At 39.5% G+C, this 26,068-nt stretch overlaps 1 protein-coding gene across 1 annotated transcript in view; it reads left to right on the forward strand.

The window, feature by feature from the left end:
• MYRFL (myelin regulatory factor like) overlaps positions 1–26,068 on the forward strand; it is a 45,434-nt gene that overhangs the window by 8,527 nt on the left and 10,839 nt on the right. The window contains exons 3-19 of the mRNA XM_026100387.2: positions 2,656–2,723; positions 2,810–3,068; positions 4,527–4,618; positions 6,448–6,595; positions 9,152–9,347; positions 10,435–10,511; positions 11,450–11,560; positions 12,119–12,209; positions 15,277–15,477; positions 15,888–15,996; positions 16,487–16,596; positions 20,798–20,961; positions 21,585–21,648; positions 22,879–22,964; positions 23,712–23,783; positions 23,867–23,913; positions 24,031–24,195. Of these exons, the coding sequence (XP_025956172.1) occupies positions 2,656–2,723; positions 2,810–3,068; positions 4,527–4,618; positions 6,448–6,595; positions 9,152–9,347; positions 10,435–10,511; positions 11,450–11,560; positions 12,119–12,209; positions 15,277–15,477; positions 15,888–15,996; positions 16,487–16,596; positions 20,798–20,961; positions 21,585–21,648; positions 22,879–22,964; positions 23,712–23,783; positions 23,867–23,913; positions 24,031–24,195 (2,060 nt within the window). The remainder of the gene's footprint in view (positions 1–2,655; positions 2,724–2,809; positions 3,069–4,526; positions 4,619–6,447; positions 6,596–9,151; positions 9,348–10,434; positions 10,512–11,449; positions 11,561–12,118; positions 12,210–15,276; positions 15,478–15,887; positions 15,997–16,486; positions 16,597–20,797; positions 20,962–21,584; positions 21,649–22,878; positions 22,965–23,711; positions 23,784–23,866; positions 23,914–24,030; positions 24,196–26,068) is intronic.

A 26,068-nucleotide genomic window follows, 5' to 3' on the forward strand; every position in this document is an offset into this window, starting at 1 on the left:
TGTAAAACAGAAACTGAGTACCCAAGGCAGCATTTGAAGCCAGGAATTTTTAGAAGGGAAGTTTAGGGGTTTTAGGGTTTTAAGTTTTACAAGGCACATTTGGAATTCAGTAACTGTGAACTAAGTATCCCATATAAAACATAATTCAAAAGTATCCTAACTGTCTAGTTTGTTAGAAGTTGAAAACAGTGATTACAGCAGCAGAAATGATACTGAAAAGCTTAAACCCCCCCACCTTGTTCTGAAGGAAAATAAAGGTTATTGGAATATTATTGTGATATTTCACTAATGTGGAGTATTCTTTTTTTGTGTGTGTTTTTATGGAACACACAAGGATGTTTTAAAGTAATAGGCCTTGACAAAAATGAATCTCTGTTATCTGTCATGCCATCCAAACTCAGAAATATAAAACCGAAAAGTAGAAACAGCAGAAAGCAAATTACATCATGGAAATCTTCCTTTGACGTTCAAAGGTACTTGTTGTACATGTGGGAACACTTGTGTTTTCATAACCTGAGGGCATCCCTTTAAGCAATGTTGTTGTATTCAACTTCTGCCAGAATACTGAGTTAGTAAAGGAGGTTGTGCCTCACAAAATTTTCTCTCTTTTAGTGTTTTTAGCTTAACAGATCTTAAGCACTGCTCTTTCAGGTAGTACTTCAAACTGAGGGTTGAGACTACATTTCATAGGAAAGCCTGAGAGGGTTAAGAGCTCATTTCTGAACTTCCATCTATTCCTAATGTAATTGAGGAACTCCTTATAGTTCCTTTAAATGGCAACAAGATGGCATAGGAATTTTTCTCTCATAAGCCAAAAACACCACTCTGAGGGTGGTGAACAACTTGAAATAAGCTAGGAAACCTGACTGACCAATGTTCTCACTTGACTGGAGATGGGAGTGTAGGTATGGATGCCTCTGTGAAATCATTTGCTGGCGACTTAAGCTGTTTCTGTTTCTCATAGAGGAGGAGTAAAGTAGTTTTGCTGGATAGCCTAGGTTTACCTGCTTGTTGCTGCAGGCTACTTGTGAAGGACCTGGCGCTGCTTAAATTATGGCGTGCTGCCAGGTCTCTCAGAAAGGAAGTAGTCCTTTGCACGCTGTCTGATAGGAGAAACTGTAAGCATAAAATCAGAACAAAACATTGCAGGGAGAATTTACAATATAATCAAGCATATGTGCCAAAGAGCAAATAGTCCTCCAAGCTTCTTTCAAACCTCAGACATGTGAGTGGGCTGAGCCCTTGGAGACAAGTTGAGTCACAAACAGAGAGCAAAGCTCCCAGTGGCAGCTGCACACGAGGAAGCATTCGCTTCCCGCCTGAAAATCGGGAGGAAGTTGCCTGGGATTAACTCTAGGGCAAAATATGGTGGGCTGGCGTGTTCCAGCGCAGTGAGCGCAAAGATCTTCAGAAAGCAAGCAGGGGAGTCTGTGTTTCCAGAGATTTACTGCACGGGCTCCTCGGTGGCCCTCCATGGGAGGCCAAAGGCGCTATGCCCTACAGGGACCCTGCCCCACGCCAGGGCCAAGGGCCCTCCGGCTGGGAAGTGCCCGCTGCGATAGCTCAGGTGTATTTGTCGACAGAGGCAGCCCTACTTAGCCGATGGAGGAGCTCTGCGTGAGGGAAGCCAGCCCAGCTTCGCCTGAACGCGGGTGCAACGCGCTGTTCCCTTGTGGCGGTTTCATCATGGGCGCTGCGCGAGCGGCCGCCCTGCGTGGACCCGCGCCCTTTGGCACAGCCTCCACCCAGGGAATTTTACTGCCCCTTACGGGAAACTTTCGATAGCTGACTCGGATATTGCGAAAAGGTATAAACAATTAAACGCTGAGGGAGGTGCTGGTCCTCTCCACGTGTCCTCTCCTCGCCTGGGCAGGGGGCTAACCATCTCTGCCGCTGCTGCTGGTCGGGATCAGCCAGAACCAGCTGGGACCAGCGCAGGGCACTTGCACAGCCCCCCCATACCAACAGCAGACGCTTGTGCCTAATGCCCCCTTTACGATGTATTCTTAATTCGGGTTTCTGCTGTGTGTCGAGCTTGTCCCAGGCAGTAGTCCCAGGTGTTACGAACAACCTGTCAGCTGTGGTGTTCAGGGCTAAAACACGACCAAATAGCTTGTCTCCAGTGAAGCTTTGCTTTGAGAGGGCTGTTAGGATGGGCCTATTGGGCATCGTTAATTTGGAGCCGATTGTGAATTAGGTACAGAAGGTCCTAACTCGTGGCTCTCCGCTAGGTTCCTCCAAACTGAACTGAGAAACGTATGTAGGAATGGAAAGAGGGAAGGGAGCTTGTCAGCGCACCCTGTGGAAACCCCATGTTAAACTTCCTGCTGATGTATCCCGAGGAGACTGAGGCTTGGCTGGTAGGAAGGAAGGAGGATTAAAGTCAGCAAGGCATGGAGGGGGGGACAGGGGCAAGAGCCAGCGGGGACAGGCCTCCTGCATGGGGGAGAGCTGGAGGGCCAAAGCAGATGTCCGGCCAAACACACGTGGTATTTATTGCCCTTGAGAGAAGGGGCAGCAACCGTGGCGAGCAGTGCTTCCTGGGGGAAGCGTTTTCAATAGCTCAGTGGTCCCCCCAGGTGCTTTCTGCCTTGCCTAGTGGTCACTCTCCACACCTCCTCCTGGTAGAAATTAAAATCTCTTTTTCACCCCCAGGCAGAGCCAGTTGCCAGACTCTCCACCGGACTCGGGGTCGGAGCTGTGCTCTCCGCCACAGCTGAAGAGTAGGTGACATGCACCCCGCCTCTCCCCAGCTGGCAGGAAGGTCCTCTCCTCTCTGCTGACCTCCTTGCCTCTTTGCTCCTTGCAGCCACGCAGTATGATGCTACGTGGCCCTCCGGGCTGCAGCCTCCGCTCCCGTTCCCACCCGCTGTGGCACCTAGCAAGCTTGCCTGCAGGTTCCCAGAGACTTTCTGTGACCCCGGTGCGAGCGGGCATCCCTGTGGCGTCCCCCCGGGCTGCTGCCTGAAGACAGAGAGCGCTGTGACTCCCTGGGATGATTCCACGTCCTCCAGCAGCTTGAGTTTCAATTACTCGTATATTCAGCCAAACGCACCTCAGACTTCTGGGTAAATGATGAAACTTTTACATAGGAGATGAGACAGATGCAGAAAACTAGACCTGGAAAAAGGCGTGTGGTTTAAGACTAGTGTAAACTCCCTGTGGGTGCAGGATTTTCCACAGGATGGCAGCATTTAGACATTTTTGGGGCACTCGTGGTTGAAAGTTCTTTAAACATCTTGATTCAAGTTCAGCTTAAACTGAGTTGGAATAGATTTAAGTTTAAAAAAAAGTTGTAAGGCTAAAGAGAGTGATCAGCTGCATAAGTGGGTTATAAAAATATTTAAGAGTTTTGCAATACCTGTTGCAGGGGTTTGTCCATAAGGGTCTTCTAAGTATTGTAACATGTGGCACAAGGGGAAGAAAAAGAACTTGTCTTATCCATGTAACCAAGTGAAATGGTATTCACATACTATCTGTTATATAGAGCCACCTGCATGCTCTGGGTGTTTAACTATTTTAAAAAAATACTAGGTAATGCAAGCATCCAACCATGATACCTAGGAGGAATGTTTTGATTGATCCAGGCCACAGGGGGAAACTCTCTGGTTGTTGGGAGAGATGGTAAATTCGTCAGTGTTAGTCTTGGGATTGCAGATTCTCTGTCTCTGCTTTCTGCGTAGAGCTTAATTACATGTTACACAAGTCATGTGGGTAAAGCAAGCTGGCCCTGGGTTTTTAGCGAAGCTGTTTAGGTTTTCTTTTCGGTTTGTTTTCTAGAAGAAAGTGGCAGTTAGAAACAAATAATTTTTTGATACTTCAGTTTGTGGAACTTCTGACAGAAAATACTTCATGACTTAATGTGAAATTTTTGAACAAATCCAGAGAAAAGTTAACAACTGATGTGCTGGGCAGGCTTTTCCTCTGCTTGTGGAAAAACCCTAGTTTAAGTACAAGCTGGGCCTGACTGAGACCTGGGTTTTGGGTTGGGGGTTTTCCACATTCAGATGGAGTGACCAGATGTCAGGGTATTCTAGGTTACATATCAAAACTTTGGAATTAAGTTTTTTTCTTTGGAGAAAAGAGCAGTTTTTGAAATCTGAGTTTCTGAGAGAAGGGAGAACCATTTCCCAACGTTGTCCCTTAGATCTTCCCATCAATGCATTATTTTAACTCCTAATGGTCTTTTTGTTTACTCAATGAGAAGGAAAGAGAGTTCACCTTCAGTGGAGTAAAATTATTCAAGATAAAGCTGTCATTTTAATGCAAATATCAGAAGACAATAAAACCCTATCTCATATGCTTTGTGTGTAATTCTTTTTTTAAGAGAATATGTGGAACAAAATATATTTCTTGGAAGAAAATATACCATAAATCAGTTTAAAAAAGCCACCCCCTGCCCCTCCCCAACAATCAGAATTTGAGTGACAATACAGTTAGAATGAGATACCTGGGTGTTCACTTGTAATGATTCTGTGATATCCATGTTTAAACTTACATGAGTAATGTAACATATATTTTAAAAGTATTTCTGCAGAATCAGGCAAAAAAAGAAAATTCTCACAATTTTTGGGAGATACCACTGATTCTCCAGTATGGGCAAACAACTCCAGGCAAGGTAAGCAATTGTGTGAAGATGAAATTTTTTGTTTCATACCCTGGGCAAGTAAACATTTTAAAAGCAGAGCTCTTAGTGGCTCTCAGAAGGTAGTGATATTAACAGCCTCTACTCTGCTATGGGGTTTGGGCCAATTTTTCTTTGCTGCGTTTTCAAAAACAAGGAAGAAAGGAGGTGAAGTGCCAGAGGCTTGTGCTCCCTGAGTACCCTCCAGCCGAACTACTCTGCCCTTCCTCTACACAGGAGCCTGCAGTACGCAGATGATACCATACTCTGCTGACTTGCTTGGTGCTAAATTGACTGGGCAAAGAAACCATCTTAGGTCAGTTTAACAGGGGATTAATGTGGTGGATGAGCAAACAGATTTCAGTTTTATTGTCTGATTTATCAACTCTGTATTTTTTTCCACAAAGCGTATTCATACGTGAGCTTGGTAAAAGCTGTATTCTCACCCCTTCTGCAAATTAATTGAGTTCATGAAAATAAAAATGCTTAGCCTATACTAATTGTTATGTATAAAAAAGCTCATTGCGCATGTACGGGAATGGATCAGCTTCTGTGGTGTGTGAGGCTGCCTGTGAATGAACAGTTCATAATGAACAATTTATTTGAGGAATTTCAGCCTTGTCTGCTAGTGGAAAATCTGAGAGTTGCTTGTCATTTCTTCAGAGCAAGTTATTTCTAAGCATTAAATCAATGTTTTATTAGGTTCCTTTAAAGACTAGCAAGTGGGTTTACTAGATTACCTTTCCTTTAGTATCTTTTATTTGATCAGCGTTGCTTGATTGTGGCTGGTCCTCTAAATCTACTGTTGTTGGAAAGAGAAGGCAAGCAGTTCCAGAGCAAACAGTCCTGTATCTGTTTACAATTGTTACTGTTTTTAGTACTGAAATATGCTTTCTCTGGGAGTCTGTGTTAGTAAAATCTGACCCACACAAATGCTTTTGGAAAAAGAACACAAACAGGCGTAAAAGAGCATGAGAATCATTTAGAAATGAGGTGTGAGATTTTGTTCTGTGGGTTTTTTTCCCTTCACTATCACCATATTATCTGTCAGAAATGTGGTACTGCAAATGAAAGCTTGGAGCTGAAATTATTCCTGTAGTAGTAGTCTTTGGCAAACTATGCTGCCTTAGGCCATGGAAGGATCTTAGTTTATATGCTAACTGGCATATTTTTTCCTCTCCTTACTGCCGTTCATTTATCTGTCTGTCTTGTCACATTCTCTTCCGTCTTCATGAAATGTATAATATCTCAAAGAATTATGGTTGACCCTGTCTATCTCAGAATGCTATAATGTGTAGTCAGAAAACATTAACCAGTCAACCAGCTGTGGTGATGAATGTAGCTGTTACAGAAAATTGTCTCCTGCTCTGGAACGAAGTACCTGCTGCAACAAGCTGGAGTAGTGTTTAATTTAGTCATGTGGTATAGAGAATAGGAAACATCTATAATTCTTTTGCTTAAATCTTGTTGCAAATTTACAGTAAAATGCTCAGTTTGCCACTGGTTTTTTTGCAAAGGATACTGTCCACCCTTTTGGAGAGAATAAAAATACGAAGTGCTACTTGGGTAATATTTTGCAAATCAGGAAAGCTAAAAAATTTGTCTTCTGGAGCAAGGGAATATAAGATAATCTTTTGGAATAGCTGCAAAGGAAAATCAGATTTACATATGCATGCAATGTATTTGTCTATGTGTTATAGGTGTGTGTATATATGTATATATGTAAATATATGTATATATGTAAATACATTTATAGAAATGTTTTTGCAAGATTTTTGGCTAGTCATAAAGGTAATAACTGAATTGTCCCTATCTCTCTACAGCAACTGTTAAGGACTGCACTCCTGAAGTGCAAGAATATGACAGTGATGGACAGAATGCAGCTTTGGACAAATGCTACCAAGCTCTAACATGGCAACCGTATCAAACTTCTCAGTGGAACACCTTATTTAATGCTAATTATGAAAAGCTGTAAGCACTGATGTTTGCACTCGGAAGAAGTGTATTTTTTCCCCCTTTTTTGCTGGTACTGTTGTTTTGCAGGATTAAATGCTACACTTGGCATCCTGTGTTCTTACTGAAAATAAGGCTAGAGAAGGAGATATAGCAGTCATGCAGTCAGAATCTGCAGAAGTATTGGATAACCAGAACTTTAAACACTTGTTGAACATAATACCAAGTTTTCTGATTCCACTTCAGGGATTTTGAGACAAAAGAAAAACAAGTTTAACCTTAATTACCTTTTAATTTTTGTTTCTTTTGTCAAACAAATTGGTGCAAGTACCTACTGAGCATAAGGCACCTTTCCCTGCAATGACTTAAAACATCTTTTTAAAAAAAGAAGACATCTGTGTTATTTCTGGGCTCATATAACCTGACTCTCCTAACTATAGATGTATATAATGTGTATCTGTTTAGTCAGGGACTTAGAGTTTTCCTGTATAAATCAGAACTGTAAATTGGATTTTTTTGCCATAAGACATAGGAAGGGTCATTCCAGGTTCACTTTCCATCCCTGGTTTTCTACGTTGTAGTGTAAATGATGGTGAATGATCCCTTTCAACAGAAGCCCCTGTGTAGTGGCATGTTTATTCTCCAGAGCTGGAGGAAATAATTTGTCACTGTCTACACAGAACCTAAACAGCATAGTACATTTTAATTTTCCTCTAGCTCAACCTGTCAAATGTGCACATGGCAGACTGGAGTGTATCAGTGTCAGTGCTGGACACTGATATTTCCCGTCTGTGCACAGTGTGATAGGGGCAATACACATCTTACTGTGTCCCACAAAATTCTTTACCTAAGGGAATGACGTGATGAGAGAACAGGTAGCTAAGTGTCTGCACCTTTCTACCCCTTGGGAGCTAGGTGGGCCAAGAAATCTCCCAGTGCTTCCAGACATTTGTGACATTGCCACTCTAAATGGAAGCGACCTCCAACTTCTAATAAATTGCGTTTACGCTTTTGGTCAATGACTACATTAAAGCTATGAGCTGGTGGTGGGAGATGCCATCTCCTGCTGCTTAACCCAATTACTGTTTCTCGTATACTCAAAACTGAGGTTCTGTACTCGCATTTCATGGTGTCTTGTGTCAGCAGACAATGTGGTGCTGAGCATTAAGCATCCAAATACGTGGGTTGTTACTATTACTGCGGAAGGGGATTGTGATATTATTTGCAGGGGAAGTCAGGGTTATATTTAGGTGAGATCCTAATGCCAGTAACCTTCATTTCAAAACACGTTATAATTGTGCCACAGTGCAAGATTTTCTCTGGTTAATGATCTTGTATTCTCGTAGCATCAAGAGAGTTGCATGCCTATCACTGCTCAGTGTAGATGGATTGATCCTGTACCTCTTGGAATTGCTATGTGCTCTTTAAGGGTGTTTCTCATGTTTATTATCATTTTCTGTTTTATTCATCCAGTATTTTAACCTTTTGATTATTTCATTTTCACAACCAAATGTTAGTAGCTGTTGGTAGATTTATTAGAAGTTACTCTAACATTAATTATGCCCTGCATTGAGTCTGCTAGGTGCTTTTTTTGTCACTTTGCCTCATTGTTACTGTGATTGGTGGGGCTCTGTTCTGAATATGTGGTCTTAAGGGTTAAATTCTGAAGAGAAAGAGGAATTTGAAGTGAATTTCTAGCAGGACAGCTTGTGTCAGAGGGAGGGGCCCTTGCTATCTAAAAGTTCTCCAAGTTTTATTGTACTGCTAGGTAAGACTGATCATCCTTTTTGCTTGTTGACACCTTCTGTAAGATCAGATCAAAATATGCATTTGCTCTTAGTTTCTGTAAATGGCATACTCAGAAAATGATAAACATGAAATTCCTCTGTGGAGTCATTGTTCAATTTGACTTGGAGAAATGGTGATCTGTACTTTTGCTTCTCAGCCTGCTTGCCTGTGTGTAAGCAAATATCTTGAAATTGTTTTAAGAATATCAGCTTAATGAATTTGGTTTCACCTAAATCAAAACAATCTATTCCTTTTCGTACTACAAAACACATGCCTTTCCTGCCTAGATAGAAAACATTACCTTAGGAAGGTAGAAGGTAGAAGGAAGAACATTAAGGATTTTTCTTTTGTTAGTAATGATACTTTGAGGAGCTGGTAGGCCCTTTATTATAAATTAAGAAGTAAATTAACAACAATATGACTTAGTAGTTTTGAAGCCTTTTGTCTTTATTCACTGTGCCAGATAATCTGTGATTGTTTGAAAGGGGCCTTTTACTCATCATTTATGGAAAGATAATAGAGTCCTGTTGCATTTCACCTCTAGTCTCTAAACATCTCACGTGTTGGACTAGAGTTAGAGTACACTTTCTATGTGTTCTCATTTTTTTTCCCACTTCTAAGAGGCTAAAAAGAAAATGCATGTAGAATTGGTGATTGTGATGTATGTGATTGTGATGATGTATTTCCACTACCATTTTTATCAGTAAAAATCAGATGTATTTTCAATTCACATAAAAAATAGGAACCTGTACTTACGGTTGCTGTTCTTCCCTCTTGCTTTCATAGACCTGCCATAGTTTATCACATTGCCACAGACAAAGGATTTAATTTTTCAATAACAGATGATGCCTTTGTGTGCCAGAAGAAGAACCATTTCCAGATCACAGTCCATATTAGAATCCCTGGAGATCCAAAATATGTCAAAACTCTGCTGGGGGTGAAACTGATAGAAAAGTTTTACTTGAAAACTTTTGGAATAAAGGCGAGTATTTCTCTTCTCAGTGCTTATTACTTTTCATTAAGAATTATGTGATTATCCATAGAATAAAGTAAATAATTGAAATGAACTATTTTTCTTAGTGATTTTGACCAAGAACTGACCAAAGACAACTTTTTAAGTTACCCGTGGCTCTTATGCGGAACTCTTTAGCAGAGTGGTGTTTTTATGGATGCTTGTGCTGACACATGCTGAAAGGTGTCATGTTTGCCTGACTTGTGGTTCAACCAGCTTTCCTCTCACTGTTGTCCGTATGTGGGCAGTGCAGTATTACCAGCTGGTTGTACATCAAAAGATGATTTGAAAAAAAGTGATTCACAAAGCAAAGAAGTAGAATCAAATCTGTTTTTCCTAAACAATTCAAAAATAGAAAACCAACAAAATTTCCCAGTTTGTTCTTTCCACGTTTTCCATTTTCATTTTAAGAATGAAATTCTTCCCTTCCAGTTTGGGTCCATAATCTTGCCTATGGAGAAGTACTAAGAAATTTCCTTCCTTCCAAAAGATTTTCTCAGTTTTTTTACTTGCTACTGAAATTTAGTGATTAAAAAAAAACCTATGTAGATGTTGTACAAGGCAGTTAGTACCAGTTTTACCTAATGCTTTCTAAAACATTAATGTAGAAGGAATTAGTGAATATTACTGTCCTGTGTTTCTCTTTGAAACAAAGTGCTACTTGCTAGCCTTCAAGAAACGTCCAGACATTTGCATTAAAATAACTTATGGAACTCCCTTGCATAGCCTCAGTTGTCATGTTAAATATCTACGTTTATGCCTTGGGAGAGAAACTAGCCAATAACAGTCTAGATTCAGGAAGCTTTATCTCTTTTGCAAATTACTGTGCTACCCCCCCCCCCCAGGTTATGGCCTCAGAATGACTTAGGGTTTTAGACCAGATGGAACAAAGCACTGATAAGGTATCAATTCCCAGGTTAGTTTCTATGCAGCTCCACAAGAAATCAAGGTGATTCCACTGTTTCAGACATAATTTGGCTATTAAATTCTACTGCAAATCTATTTGTGTGAAAATGTAATGTTCTTGTCATTTTTGAAAGCTTTTGTTTCTTTATAGGCGGAAGCTCCAAGTCAAACAATTGCTATTGAACAGTCTCAGTCAGATCGAAGCAAAAAAGCTTTCCATCCTGTTAAGTAAGAATTTTGAAAAATTTACTGTGTTTTAATTCAATACTAGACTGGGCTGAAATTTTAATTTATTTCCTGGAAACTCATAGTAGCTCTAAGCCAATCTTCTGATCTTTATTCAAATTCCACTCCAGGTGAGCGCATAGAATCACAGTAATATATATACACCTGGTGTCCCTCTATTAAGGAAAAATTTGAGCAGCTTTACAAATACATTATGTATGCCCAGCCAAAATATTTATATTCAGCTAACAGCATTGCAATATGGTGTTTAGAGCTGGATGGCAGATGTATTTTTTTCATGGGTGATGATGGTGTAGCTTTTTATTTGATTTATACCAGATGTGAATGCAGTAGGTGGACTGTTGAATTCATCATGCAAACTGTTTAATCATATTATTTATCACTTGCAATAGTGGTGCCACTATGTATTTCAGACATAGCTGTGTATTTATACTTTGAGACACACAAATTAGATGAAAAAAAATCAAACGGTAGAATTTACTACTTCATTTTAATATGTAAATTCAGAGCCATAATAAGCAATATTGCCTTTGGCAAGCAACAAATATGCATCATATTGAGCACACATGGTTTATTATGTTCAACACTGTGTACAGACAGATTAAGAAACACACGACAGCTCTTACTAACAGCAGTTTCCCACTCCTGGTCTCTTGCTGATTTATTTTCTTGACATAGTCACTATGATGGATAAATGTGACTTGAGTGTTTTGACTGAGAATTGTGAGGAAAAACAAAGGAAATGTGTTGCATTTGTGTAAGCCAGGGTTGTTATATTTTTACTGGGCCTCCTCTGTTGCTTTTTCATTTGTCATTTTTTTAAATTATGTTAATGAGCATGAGGAAATTTGAATACAGCCTAGTAGATCTCCAGATGAAAGATGCTTATTTCTACTATCTTGTTTCCTTTTCTGTTTTAGAATCGATCTGCCAGGGGACCAGATAATCAAAGTAACACTGGGAAGGTTGCATTTTAGTGAAACAACAGCAAATAATATGCGAAAAAAAGGGAAACCTAATCCTGACCAAAGGTATTGCTGTAGCTACTTGGCTTCTGTGTGTGAAGGGGAAAAGAGAACATCTAGTTTTGAATGGGCCTGATGTTTGTCAAAAATGTCAATGTTGTCAACTCCTGTGATTTTTATTGCAAATTCTGTGATGGTTGGTGTCTGCTTAAAGGCCTTTCTGCTTGAATCAAATGAAAACAAAAGAAAAGTAAATATCTCATGCTCATAGTTAAAGATTATTTTGGGAAACCATAACCAGAATGTTGGCTGATGGACTCAGAAATCAGGAAGCAAATGGAACAAAATAAGTTTGTTTTCTTCCGGGGAGGGTCTTCACTTTTAAGTCTTTATGACTTGTCAAAATCACTGAAATCTTTGACTTTTCAGTGACTTTTTGGAGTTGAAAGAGCATATTGCTTGAGAGTGGAGGAAACTTTTTTCTTTCACGTTGTAGTATAAATCTATTTTAAAAATGGTTCTGAACATCTTTTTTTGTGTCAATAATAGCCACTGTATTTAAGACAATATATTGTGTGATGAGACATTGTTTCCATTATCTTGATTAAATCAATTTAAAATTAGATACTTCTTGCTGGTGGTTGGACTGTATGCAGTCTCTCAGGACCAGTTCTACTTATTGTCTGCGCATGTCTCTGAAAGGATCATTGTGAGGGTAGGTAGAAAATATATTGCTTTCACATGAACAATATTAACTGTTTTCTTATTCACAAGAGACTGTTGGGAGAGTGATACTTGGGCAGCGAAAATAAACTCAGAGCTTGAAAAAGAATATCTTAATGAATTCATTTTTTGTTATCTTCTCATTATGAGGATTTCACTGTGTTAAAAATAAGGTTATAGAAAGCTTTAAAAAAACCTCTTGATTTGAATTGCAATACAAACCACCTTCAGTTTGGGGTTCCTGCAATAAATTTTTAAATCTGCCAGGAAATACACAAACGCTTTAATTAGCTAGATTCTTAATTTGAAGAGAGGAGATGAATGGAAAAAAAATCAAACAAAAAAGGTCAAGAGGGTGTACTAGGATAAGACTTACTTCTTGAACTGTTCAGCATTTGAGATCTTAGCTTGGTGGTAATAGTAAATGTTACAAAAAACCAGGAGTTCCACGCTTTTCCTAATGACCTTTAATTCTAAATGCCCCACTCCACATTTTCCTTTCAGATCTCAACAGTTGTATAAAGTTAGGGCTTAGAGTTAGAAGAGAGAAAAAGCCAAGACTGGCATAGTGAACATGTCTGGGAAGGGGTTGCCAAAGGAAGTGTGGGAGAAGGAAAAGTTTTTTGGTCTGGGCACTTTGTTGTCTTGTCTGTGTCTGGTGGTGCTTGTTGGCAGCTCAGGCCTTTTCTTGTGTGAGGGTTAGGCTTGAGGGTAGGGGTTAGGAGAGAGAGAAATGGCAGTGCTGGTTTGGGAGTGAAGCTGGGAAGGGTTTGCCAAAGGACGTGTGGGAAAGGGAGAGGATTTCTGGTCTGGTCACTTCTTTGTCTTGTCCATGTGTAGTGGTGTTTGTTGGGAGCTTAGGCCTTTTTCTTGCCTTAAGGTTGGGGTTGTGGTTAGGAGAGAGAGAAATGGCAGTGCTTGTTTGGGAGTGGAGCTGGGAAGGGGTTGCCAAGGGAAACATGGGAGAAGGCAAAGATTTGTGTTCTGGACACCTTTTTGTCTTGTCCATGTCTGGGTGTTGCTTGTTGGGAGCTCAGCCGTTTTCTGGGGTTAGGGTTAGGAGAGAGAGAAGTGGCAGAGCTGACTTGTGAGTGGGGCTACAGAGGAGTTCCTAAATGACATTTCGGAGCAGGCAGATGAAATGCTAAACAAAACGTCAGGTTTTCTCAGTTTTCTAAGTGTATGCATTTCTTTGGCCTTATTTTCGATATTCTTTGACAGACCGTGTTTCCTTGACATGGTGCTTCTGATATAAGGTAATTTTAAACATTAACAAGGATTTTAAAGAATGTGTAGTTATGTTTATTTTGGGATACCTCTGTGAAATTGGCATTTGGTTACTAAATAGTAGTAATCATTTGTTTTCAGAGTGACCTCTACAGTTACTCTGTTTTTTAAACATTGCATTTCTCTGGAACTTAGAAAATAGGTTTTGAATATGATTCAGGATCTCAGTTACTGAATGAAAGCAGAATTCAATTGGTAGCTGTGACTTGCAGTAATTGCTATTACAAAATGAGTTTGTTCCTATGTGTTTCATTGAACAGTGTTTTCTACCAGTCCAAAACCACAAATAACTGAAAAAAAGTTATTACTCTGTTTTCTTTTTGAGGCATATTAGTAAGGCTTACGCTGTTCAGAGTATGTGAAGACTTTTGATTTCGTAAGTGACCTAATTTTTTTGTGTGCATTTTGTTGTTGAATGCATGTTGTGGAACACCCTCTGAGGGAAGTATTTAAATTTGCTTTAAGTTTAAGTTTGCTAGATGTTTCATTTCAGGGGAGCACTGAAATGAGCAATGCCTGGCTCCTTTTTGGTCCTGTGAGGCTGCTTGTTCCCGTTCCCGCATTTCCCCCCAGTCATGCTGATATGGTTGTTTTTCTAGGGCCCTGTGATGAAATGTAATGGGTGCTGGTCTGGGTTAAATATAAGTCTATTTTTTCTGCTGGTTAATTTTAAGTCAGGCTGATTCCTCTATCCTGTTCTACATCAGGGTATCAGCAGAACTGAGTAGTGAGGTCGACATGATGATGGGGAGTGGGCTGCCATGCTGGCCCTGCTGCAGAAGGAAATGTGTATTAAGCCATGGCCCTGGGTCATATTTTGGCAGTGCCTTTCTCCCCCTGTGCTGCAGTTCTTCCTTCCCTTGGTTGTGCTGAGGTGGATGACTTGGGTAATGGAGCAGGCCTAAAAGGAAAACTTCAGGCCAACAAAATTGCACCTCTTCTGAGACCACAGCTCCCCAGCAGATGTCTTGATGCTGGTGGAAAGGGTGGGGAGGGTCAGTACCTCTTCCTGGCTCCCCTCCTGCTCCTCTTTTCAACATTCCTACTGTGGAACACTGCTCTGCTCTGCCAGGTGCTTTGTAAACAAAGAACAAAACAAATCCCTTCCACAAATGGTTTACAGTTGACTTTGTAACTCATAATTTAGGTAATGTAGTTGGGCTTCTTTTACCCACTTACTTGTTTTCAAGGGTTATTTCTAGAAACCTGCAATCCGTGTCATTTATGGTTTAGAGTATGTGCTTTAGGAGATCAGGACCTGTGAATTCAATCCAGTATTCCCTCTGATCTGTTCAGCACAGGCCTTGGATACAAGCTTGTGAAATAGCATGCAAAAGAAAGAAACCAGTATGGCCAAAACATAGGCAAAAAGTATTTTTGAACTACATGTGTTTAACCTCTGGCTTGTTTTCTCTTTTCTAATTTCCATCCCTTAAGAAAAAGCAAGGCTCAGCTAAAATTTGCTGGCAAATCAAGCATGATTACATGGCAAAGTTTCAAACCTAAAATTTGAAAAGCTTTGGAGTTCAATGATTTAACTGAAAGTTAAAGTATAATAGAACTCAAAGGAACCAACAATGAAGCCAAGACTGTTTGTGCAGAAATAATTACTTAGAAATAACTCTGTTCTGTTTTTTATGTTGGTGTATTAGAAAAGCTCATGAATGCAATTTAAACATGAAAGATTTGGCATTTGATTTTCACCAACAAATGGGTTAAAGTGATTGGCACATCTATGTTATACTATATCTTTAAATATATATTTTTTCCAGGCATCTAACCCAGGGCAGTTTGAGAATGACAGTGATGTACTGTGGCAACGAGGACATGTTCCAGAGACGATGGTCTATCATGGTCGAGTAGGAATTAACACAGATGCACCAGACGAAGCACTGGTTGTCTGCGGAAATGCAAAAGTTATGGGTAGAGTGATGCATCCATCTGACAGCCGAGCAAAACAGAATATCCGAGAGGTAATGGTTATGGAGTATTTAAGGCATTTATATTTGCACCACAGCCTGTGTATGGATCATTGTTCTGACACATGCAAAGTAGCTTCTTTATCATGGATGTGCTGAAATGCAGGTCTAAGGAAAATAGGTGTACCACTGTGCTCCATGGAGCCATCATCTAAGGACTTTTGAAAAGGTAGACTATAGAATTTGGGGGTATCTGTGTAAATGGGAATTGTAAGACTGAAGAGTAGCTGGGAACACAAATATGAATAAACTCTGCTAAGGAAGAATGGAAAGACTGTTGATATGTTCCAATGGGAAGACTGGCCAAGTGGCCATATCAGGCTTGCTGCTATGTCAGTGAAATCCTCGATGCCACTGTAATTCTTAATGTTTCAACATGTGAATCCTGGTATTTGTACAATTAGGTTGATACAAACGAGCAGTTGAGAAGAATAACGCAAATTAAGCTGGTGGAGTATGACTACAAGCCTGAATTTGCATCTGTTATGGGAATAAACAATACTCGTGAAACAGGTATTCAGTCAGCTCTGTTCTAATTTTTCATTTGCTTCCACTATTGTTTACTGTGCCACAGTGCCTTTTAATATCCTACATTTCATCTCTTTAGGATACTACAATTGTATACTTCTGCTGTGTTTCTCTTGTGGAACCAAAATACCAAAATGAAGCATTTCTGGTGTGTTTCTAGCTTTTGTTTCAATTTTTAAAGATATAATATAAGGGGTTTTTTTACATAGGTTTAATAAGACTGAAGTACGTGAGCAGAAACAATTCCGTTGTTATGGAGAGAAAAGGGAGTTTTAAAGGTTTCTGTTTGTTTTCTGGTTTGGGATAGAAAAAATGTGAAATGCTGGATTTTCCTACCACAGGGAAATTCTAGATCATGCTTGGCCCTACCTGTAGCTTTCAGGATGAGTAGCTCAAAGAAAGCACGCAACCATGGTCACTGCATGTCTAGATGTCACTGCATTTCCTGACTTAGTTGCTGTTATCTTGTGAACAGGAATAATAGCCCAGGAAGTGAAGGAACTTTTACCTCAAGCTGTTACAGAAGTTGGAGATGTTGCTTGTAATGATGGAGAAAAAATAGAAAACTTCCTCATGGTTGATAAGGTATGATTTTGAGAAAGAGGATTTGTATATTTAGACTGTTCCTTTCTTGTATGGAGCTATAAATATACATTATGTTTTACACAAAGATGTAGGCCTGCACATGCATTTCTAAAAATAATCTTTGGAAAATCATTCAGGAAACCTGAACTCCCAGATGTTGGTAAATGGCTGAATCTTTTAATGATAGAAAGTATTTACATTAACATCTTTCTATAATAATAAATGAACATACAATAAAAGTGGTAAATGCAAGAAATTTAAGTTAACTTTGTTGAATAGAGTTGGATAGAGATTTCACAGCCTTGGTCCTACAAGTGAGCCTTCAAAACATTCTTTTACATCTAAGTGTTTAAATTAATTAAATGCTTCAGAGGTAAATTAAGTAATGGTGGCATTTTATTTGTTAAGTAAAAACTTCCATACTCTAAGAGCCTGTGTAATCCAGGCTATTATATCAAATGCAAATGCTAATTCTGTGCTCTCTGTGGGAAACTTCTTTGACTATCTTAAATCCTTATTATAGCTTCAAAATCATACATCATGAAATGTTTGTGGCACACAAAATAATTACTATGCTGCTAGGCTGGAAACAGTCTTCTGTTGTCCTGTGCTCTCTCCTCCTACGTTTCATGTAGAATAGGCTAGTAAGAGACTAGTCAGTCACAGAGACCAGTAACACATGATTGCAGAGAGTGCTCATCCAGAACATTACTCAGAGTAACTCCTCTGTTGAGCCACTGGTTCACTGCAGGTCAGGGACAACGTTCCAGCTTCATCCCACTGACAGCTGATAATGGGAAGAGGAGGGTTTTAAAGACTGGTGATTTTGTCTGAGTGACGTGATGAACATGATCATTCATTATAGTCATGCTTTCATTCTTTATTCTGTGGAAAACACGAGTTTACACCACCAAACTTGGAGAAAGGATCTATTGAAAGTATTGCTTGTCTTGTTTTCTTTTTATAGGCTACAAATAAGTTAAATTAATAGGTTAAATCTGCCAGGCTGTGTTCCATTTAAAGCAATCGCAAGTTAAACACATTGAATAAAGCTGTTGAAAGAACACTTTCTTGAACACCCCAGTATTCATGTTATCCACAGGAGTGATTTCAGGTTCTAGGTGGCTAACAGGAAAATAAGAGGCCACTGACTGTAACAGAAAACCTGCTCCATATGCTGCTTGTTGTGGCTTAGAGCTTTTATTCTGCTCCCCTCCCCACCCCCAAGAGTGCTGAAAGTGGTAAGATGTCTTTATTGTCCTTCAGTGTGTGAATTCAGGTCAAGGGAAGCATGGAGATCAGCCAGGCTAAGTCAGACCATTTCCCAGCCCAGTGGTTCTCCCTTCTGTAGGAGACCAGAGTATTTTTCATCCTTCTGTTCCAACTGTCATTTAAAGGATATTCCATTTATCTCCAGACTAAGTAAGGATGGGAAGGATCTAGTTTTTCTGTACCTTTAGAAAGGACATGTGTTGTTGCTCATGGAGAATGTACGTGTTGTTGCTCATGCTGAATGTGCAAGTTGATGGATAGGATGGACTTTCAAAGGACCCTTCTGGACTAAATTATCTATTACACCACTCTGCAGTAGTGAAGGGTTGAACTAGATGACTGAGTTAGCTGCTTCTGATTTTTGCTCATGGATTCTTATCTAGCTGAAACACAAGTGAAGCCATGGGTTACATCCTGCAGGATGGACAAATAGGACTTGTCTCTGTTTGAACACTGGGAGTGGGACTTTCTAGAGCCACTGTTGAAAGGGGAACTGTTAGAAAATTTGCTCTGTTTGGTCGGGGTTCCATCCTCTCTAGCCAATTTCCAGATCCTCTTTGAAGAACAGCGGGATTTATTACTGACACTAGGCTCATTTTGCCCTTTAGTTCTTCCTGTTACAATGTGTGACAGTTGCAGCATTATTTGCCTACAAAACTGCTTAGAGGTGGTCAGTTTTCTTCTGACAAGACTTTTCAATTGGACATGCGCGCTTCTAATTTGATGAAAAAAACTGCTACAAAATGTATCTGATGGAAATATCTCTTTTTGTTGAAGCATCACACAGAATACTGTCTCTAACAGTGCCTCGTAAGGCACTGCTGTTTGGGCCTGTTGTGGTCCCTTTGTCCTCTCTAACCTGGGACTCTGGGTAACACTTGACAGGATGCTCCGGGGATGTGAGCTAGGGAACAGAGAAACCCTACGGCACCCTGCAGGATATCATTGTGCCACAGGTGTGACCAGGCAGGAATGCGTTGTTACAGACGTGGGGTTTTCTGGTTTTTGTTCGTTTGCTTTTTTATTACTTCCTTTTTTCTTGCCCTCTTGGCTAGCTCTGGGATCACTTCACAAATACTTGTGACACTTGACTTGAATGAGGTTAGGTAAATTACTGCAGTGCTATCTGTGTCTTCTCTTTCTCTTAATGTCTGTGGCAGAGCTAGTGAATATCAATGTATACAGCATTTGGTGACCTCGAGGTGGCAGGAGTGTGCCTGTGTCTAACAGTTTAAGATGTATATTGAAATCAGAGCTTTGGGACTTCTCATGTCCCAGGTGGAATATCTGCTCTAAAAATCTGGAGCTCCTGTCTCCAGAATACCTCAGCACTTTGAGTAGTAGTGGACATGTGGGTGACAGTGGTCTGTATCTCTGGTTTCAGTCAGGCAGTTAGTGAAGCCTTGAACTTTATCTCACATCCCAAGTTTAGTTCCAGGTGAGCAGGGGATTGGCTGGTTTGGTTGTGCTTCTGTGTCAGTCACCTGTTTGGAGCTCTGTAAAAATTAATCATGCGATTATCACTCTGTAAAATTAATTAATTGTATTAATTACACACTTGACCCAGGCTCTGCAACATTCTAAGGGAATGTCTTAACTATGGGGAAATTGGCTATTTTGGAGTAAGAATATTTCTCCTCAACGCCACTGTGCTCAATACTCTGTCATCACTGAAGCACAAAAAGCTCTAATCAATCCTTTCTTCCAGAGAAAGCACTCCTTCATTTTGCCATGTGGGCCATTTTCTCAGCTTTTTGAAGCCACCTAGAAGAAATTCATGCATGATTTGCAGTACGGAGGTTTGCAGTTTAACACCAGTACATGTAGTCTGCTTTAGTTTATAAAAACACTTTGTGTGGAATGCAGTCACCTTTAAAATAAGTTATTGTGCATGTTGTTTACAAGGTGAAAAGCAAAATCTCCATGCCTTGAATAGACTAGTACACTTAGCAACATTTATCTCAGTAATAGCTTCATCCAAAGTAGAACAGCAACAGTCTGGCTGTACATTAATGTGAGAAGGCTGTTCTTTCAGACACAGCAATGAGGGCATGCTGTTGCCATGCTGCTGCAGTGGGTCAGTAACCATTTTTTGGTCAGAAATAGAAAAAACTCTTATTACCTGGATGGGTGTACTGAGAGCTTCTCCAGCAGCAGAATTGGTATCCAGATGGCAAAGAGGGGGTAGAAGAATTGAAGGCTTTTCTTGGTGCTGGGTAAAATATTCAGATGGAGTAAATGGATGGTGCCTGAACTGGGGTGGTTGAGGAACTGATCACACATTATTAGAACTTACAACAATCCTGTAACAGGTTGTAGAGATTGGAGAGGAGAGAAAATATCCTGCTATCGCAGTTTTTGAAGCCTTTTCCGCTCTTAGAAGTAACATGCGTGGTCTTCTATTTCGAATCTTTCTCTGACTCACTGACTTCCTACATAATTTATGTTACTTATGCAATGTGGACAGCAATTCTAGCTTGTCTGCACCAGGTTAGTCTATCCTGTAGGTAAATGGTTGAATGTACATTTTTCTAGGGGATTCTGAAATCAATGCTTAGCTGCAATGGTAAAACTCAAATAGCAGGTGCCTGCTTCGACAGTCTTCAGGTTTAAAACTCAGCACAATATGAATTCAAAATATAGTTTAAACTCTTGATCTACAAAGCTGTTTAGCTCAGTCATATTGTTCTGCAAGTCCTCATTTTCCAATTTACTGCAGATTGAACATAAGCATTTTTTACACTCTGGCAAATCAGTTTTATAGTCCTAAGTGACCTCCCATTTATGGTGAGTTTAGAATAGAAACTTGTGTTTCTATTTTAAATATTCAATTTGTCCTTACATAGATAAATTCTGTGCACATCACTGATTGTTGCATCTGATTTACGAGTGTACTGTGTCTTGCTTTTGTCATTGTTTTGCTTCTCAGGATCAGATCTTTATGGAGAACGTTGGTGCAGTAAAGCAGCTTTGTAAGCTAACCAACAACCTTGAAATCAGAATAGAAGAACTGGAACAGTGGAATAGAAAACTGGCCAAGTTGAAACGGTTAAGCAGTTTAAAATCAACAGTCAGTGAAAAGAGTACAGTCAGGTACCACCATCCCAGCTCTGGGATGTTCTCTCATAGTTGTCATAGAAATTGATAAAGCTTCTGTAGTAGTAGTGAAAACTTACTTTGCTTGACAGCAGAGTTCAGCTCATTTCCAGCTGCTCTGTCTTTCAAATCTTCATCATTTAAATTGTGAAAAAAGGCAAATTCACACATTCTGTAAATCATTGAGAAAATTAATATTTGAAATGGCTGTTAAATTGCAATCATTTTTATAATCTCTTCAGTAGCATAAAGCAAAGGCAGACCACCTCCAGTTACAACCCTGCTGCTTAGATTTCTCTTAGCAGCAAATTCTGCAGAGCTTCTTTTACAAGAAAGAATCTGCATTAGTGCTTCAATGGAAAAATGATGTGCATTCCCTATTTCTAAACCATTTTTACAAGTTTCCTTTGAAATCAAATGTAGCCTCTAAAAGCATTCACCAGACTGAGTTAGCTGGAGGCCTTTGTTCTTCAAGATGAATGTAATGGCTTTTCTGCCTTTCTGTTTTTAAATGTTACAATTGCAAAAGCATGTGACGTTAACCTCATAGCAAAGCATCTCTTTTTTCATTCATTGTTTGCTGAAATGTTTCAATATTAATGAGATCTTGTCTCTTACAGTAGGTATAGTCGAGCTACTAGTCTGTTGCCATCAAGAAAATCAGTCCCACTAAAATCCAGCAAGGTGAGTGAAATTAAATATGTGAAATAAGTCTATGAGAGAGTTTTGTAAGTGCTGAAATACTGGTGGAAGTTTTCATGTCCCTAAATATAGAATCAAGTTCCTTTGCCAGAATTTTTTAGGGTCATGCCAGAATTTAAGAGCTCAGTGTCCTGGGATAGAAAGCATGCACAAGACACTGTTCTGCTTCTTGCCTGTACATTTTGCGCATGAGGGCAGACCTAAATTGTGCAGTGGTAGTCAGGAGGAGACTATCGGGAGAGAATTGTTGAGTGTGTAGGTGTGTTCACATCATGCAGTGTGGCCCTATGCAGAAATACTGGTTTGGATTCAGGAGCCTGTATGGTAATATTTCTTCCTCACCTATGTTCATTGAATGCATCTTCTCTGTGGCTCGCTGTTTGCGTCTCCTATTTTGTGTTGAATGATACCACCCTTCAGGTGGTGAAGACCTGGTTAGGATGTCTCAGAGGACTACTCTTGTCCATATGCTATTAAAGAAAGAGGAGACTCCTTTTAAAAGGATTGAATGAATTGAAGAATACATGTTGACCTTTTTCAGGACAGTCTTCCTAGGCTGCTATGTCCTGTTCTTTAAGATTAACCACTACTCCTTTGCCTACTTTGCTCTTGAAAGTGCCAAAAACCTTGCTTTTTTTTCACACAATAGAATCACTCTAGTATTTAGGCACAGAACAATTACATAAAACGTAATACAGAAAATAATAGGTCAAGTCCTCTTTATTCCATAAGGACAATCAAATACTCCATCGTCTGAGACTGTTATTCTTGTTTGGAGAGTGCCTTTCTTCTGTATTTGTATCAGACCCAGTTTAACCTGGTCTGACCGTATGCTGGAAGCTGCTCGTCTTTTAGGTGTGGCCATCACTCACCGATTTCTTCATATGACTTCAAAATACTTCAAGAGTATGAAAAATGTCAGGAAGAAAAGAGAAGGAACTGTTGTTTTTATCCATCCTTCTTTCCTGTGTAGTGTTTGTGTCCCCAGACTGTTAACATTGTGCAACACTTGCACGTTTTTAGGGAACCTTTAATTACCTACGTTTTTCTCATTAGAAGTCAACCCCTGCATCTAAGTAAAGTATGACTTGTATGGTTCCTCTGAAATAAACAAGGTTAACTTAAAGTCAGACTGATGTAGTATTTCTTAATCTACTAGTAGTAGGTTAATTATATGCCACTTAAGTTGACCACACATTGTTTTTCTTACAGGTTTTTTTGTCAATGAAGAAAGAGTCTTGCTCCAAGAAGATATTCCAAATGACTATAATAGCTTTGATTGCTATTATGACACTATGGTAAAAACTAATTATCAACAAGTTGATTGACTTGTTTCTTCTTTCCCTTTTTACTTGTCTCATTTTTCTTGGTTTTGTCTTGAAATAAGTGGCTTAAATTAATTTTTAGTGTTCCAGGAAGTAGCAGTTTCAAAAGTGAACCATGTCTGTTTTTTCTTTCTCTCATCCATCTTACTCAAAGAACACAATATATTCAAATGAATAATGCATATGCCTGGTAATGTTGCAAAGTCAAAATGCTTTTAGAAAAATGAAACATTCACATGGAGCACACAGCTGTAATCTCTGTCAGTGTCACAATGTGTGAAGGTCTCTCAGAGACTTGTGCTAGAGGTCTAAAGCAGGATACAGTGGATATGCACCTGTTTTATGTAATCCTTCTGTGCCTAAATACTGGAGTGATTCTGTTGTGTGCAAATGTGGACTTGTGGCAGGGAAACTATGCTCAGGACTTGCAGATTGCCAATTTCTGTTTCTATTTGAAAAACCTGTGGTTCACAATCTCTTCATGTACTGAGTGAACTGCTGTTGTGGTTTTATTTAAAAGGAAAACCTGTCCATGTTTTCTGCTTAATTTAGCTGTGTACAAGTACCTGACTCATTAAAATCAGTGGGAATTTTTCCCGCTAGAAGCGCTATGATCAGTCAGTTAACTACTGCTTTTGGACAAGGTACTTTCAAAGTATTATTTATACTATGTTATATAAGAGATGAATATCAATCTACAGAATAATTCTCTTTCTACAGTGCTTTGACAATATCGACCCTTTGTGTACTTAGCATTCATGACAGACTTCTTGCAAAAAATCCCGTTTCCAGGCAAGTAATTGAATTACTGTTGTTTTCTGTTTTGTTCTGCAACACTGATGTCCATTTCTTAATGAATTGTTTTTCTTCATCAGCAGTACTTCAAGTTCTGTTGTACTCTTTCCTTCTACTACTATAGCAGGTACAGTATCTCTGCTGGTCTGCATACACATAACAGGCTTACAATTTCTGTGCTACTATAAAATGCCAGTAGACAAACAACATTAGTGAGAATTGTGTCTTTTTTTTTTAAATTTAGCTTTGCAGGGGGAAAACACAATTTCTCAAAGCACGCAACCCATCAGTGGGATCCCTGAAGTGAATTTCTGTGACATTTTGCCATGTGACACGGTCTACTGTTGCCCAATTCATCAGCTAGAAAACAGATCTGTACGTTATGGGAGAACCAGCATGAAGGAGGAAGGTAAGTTGAAACATGAATTTCTATGATTTACCATTTGAGTAAAGATTGTATGAAGAGTTGGGGGAAAGGGGCAGGAATCTTTAAAAGTATTTAGCTTCCTAAAAAAGTGCCTAGCCTAGAGGATTTCAAAAGTCCTGATATAACTAGCTGTCACTGCAGTTAATGTTTCTGAAAATCTGGCCTGGTTACCTTTAGAGTTCTGGGTCCTAAAATGTTTTGTGAGGCATTGTTGTTCTTACTGGCCTTTCTTGGTAAATAAATTGATGTGAATCTGGAAATCACTAATCACTTTTAATTAACCTTTGGCTACAATTGGCCAGGAGTTAGCTGGGGGTATTGGAGGGTGAAGTAGCCAATTTAAAAAACTGATACACTTAATAGTGTCACAGTGTGGTGACACTGCATCTTTCCATAGGCAGAGACAGAAATTGAACTGCCACAAAACATAAAACTTAGAATGATAACTCTGCTCATTCAGGCCAGGGTTTTGAGCAGAGAAGTGTTATTTGAAGGCAGGGCTCTATGAAATAAATTACTTTTACTGGAATGAATTTCCTTTCAGGTACTGTCTGCCAGATGTTGTGTGTGTAACATATCAGTAGGCATATTGTTTACAACCTTTATAATATCTGTAAGAAATGGCTTATACATAAAGGTATACCAGTCATACAAGTGGTAGGGGAAAAAACGGTACTCTGTTGTTCATGAAGTTGTAAAGTTCATCCCTGATGAGAAAAAAGCTTGGGATCTGTATTCCCCGTTCCCAGATCTTAACACTGCCGATGTCTAGAAGCAAGTGTTAGTATTACTAAACCCAGGGTTCATTCTCTTCCTTTCTTGGCCTTGGGAACAACTCTTGCATCAACCACAGTCGACAATTTGAGGTGAAACTGGGAACTAACCTAGTTCAGCCTCTGATGTACAAATGTCTGTAAGAACAAGCATTGCCGATTGCTATGAAACTCTTACCACAAAACAGTTTCAGTGGAGCTCGCTCACTGGCCATTCTTTATATTGCAAAGTGCTGTTGTCTGCAGACAGGTTCTGTGTAAGTGGTTCTTGTGATTCTTGGGATTACTGCTGCAGTAAGTCCTGTGGCAGATATAGCTCAACACAATACTTTCAAGAGGTTGTACCTAAGTGATTTGTACTGCTCTGAAGCCTGTAACAATGTTGATTAATTAAAGAGACACTAATCTCATTTACAAATAAGGGAACTGTAGGTGGAAGAAAATAAAATATGAAAACCTTCTATCCCCAGCTGGATGCTTTTGATATTAGGTGGAAATGGAAGATAAGAATAAACACAAAGCATTACCTTCTCAGTGTCTCATGCTCCAAATAGCATTGTGTTGATCCAAGAGTGAAAAATCTGCACAGTACACAAGCTACTGAAATATTTCAGATCTGCACAAGTTTAATGAAGCTGACTGTATCCCCAGACAGAAGGTAACAAAGTCAATATGAAATCCAAACAGAAAGAAAACCAGCAAGCTGCTTAATGTAGCTGTAGCCAAGATAAATGAAAAGGAAAATGTTTTAACAGAACAAAAAGCTGTGAATAATATGAGGAATAATCAAGATAAACAGAATAATCAAGATAAACAGTGGATATTTTAGAATCAGCTGATTAGTCTAAGTCATGGAAAGATAAAACTATATGCAATTACAGTTGAAATAATGCTACTTTAGGAGGGCATATTAAACAGACCTTTTACTGTTCTTCTATGTGGCACCTGAATTCTGTGAGTGCGGACACTAATAATGGATGAGCACATCTACTGTAGATCTTAATCCTCTGTATCTCAGATATGTCGAGGAAAAGCCTGAGTTGGCAGTGTTCAAGGCGAGTGGGAACAAAAGCATTCTTTAT

This window comes from Dromaius novaehollandiae, chromosome 1 (assembly GCF_036370855.1).
Source record: "Dromaius novaehollandiae isolate bDroNov1 chromosome 1, bDroNov1.hap1, whole genome shotgun sequence".
Classification (NCBI taxonomy): Eukaryota; Metazoa; Chordata; class Aves; order Casuariiformes; family Dromaiidae; genus Dromaius; species Dromaius novaehollandiae.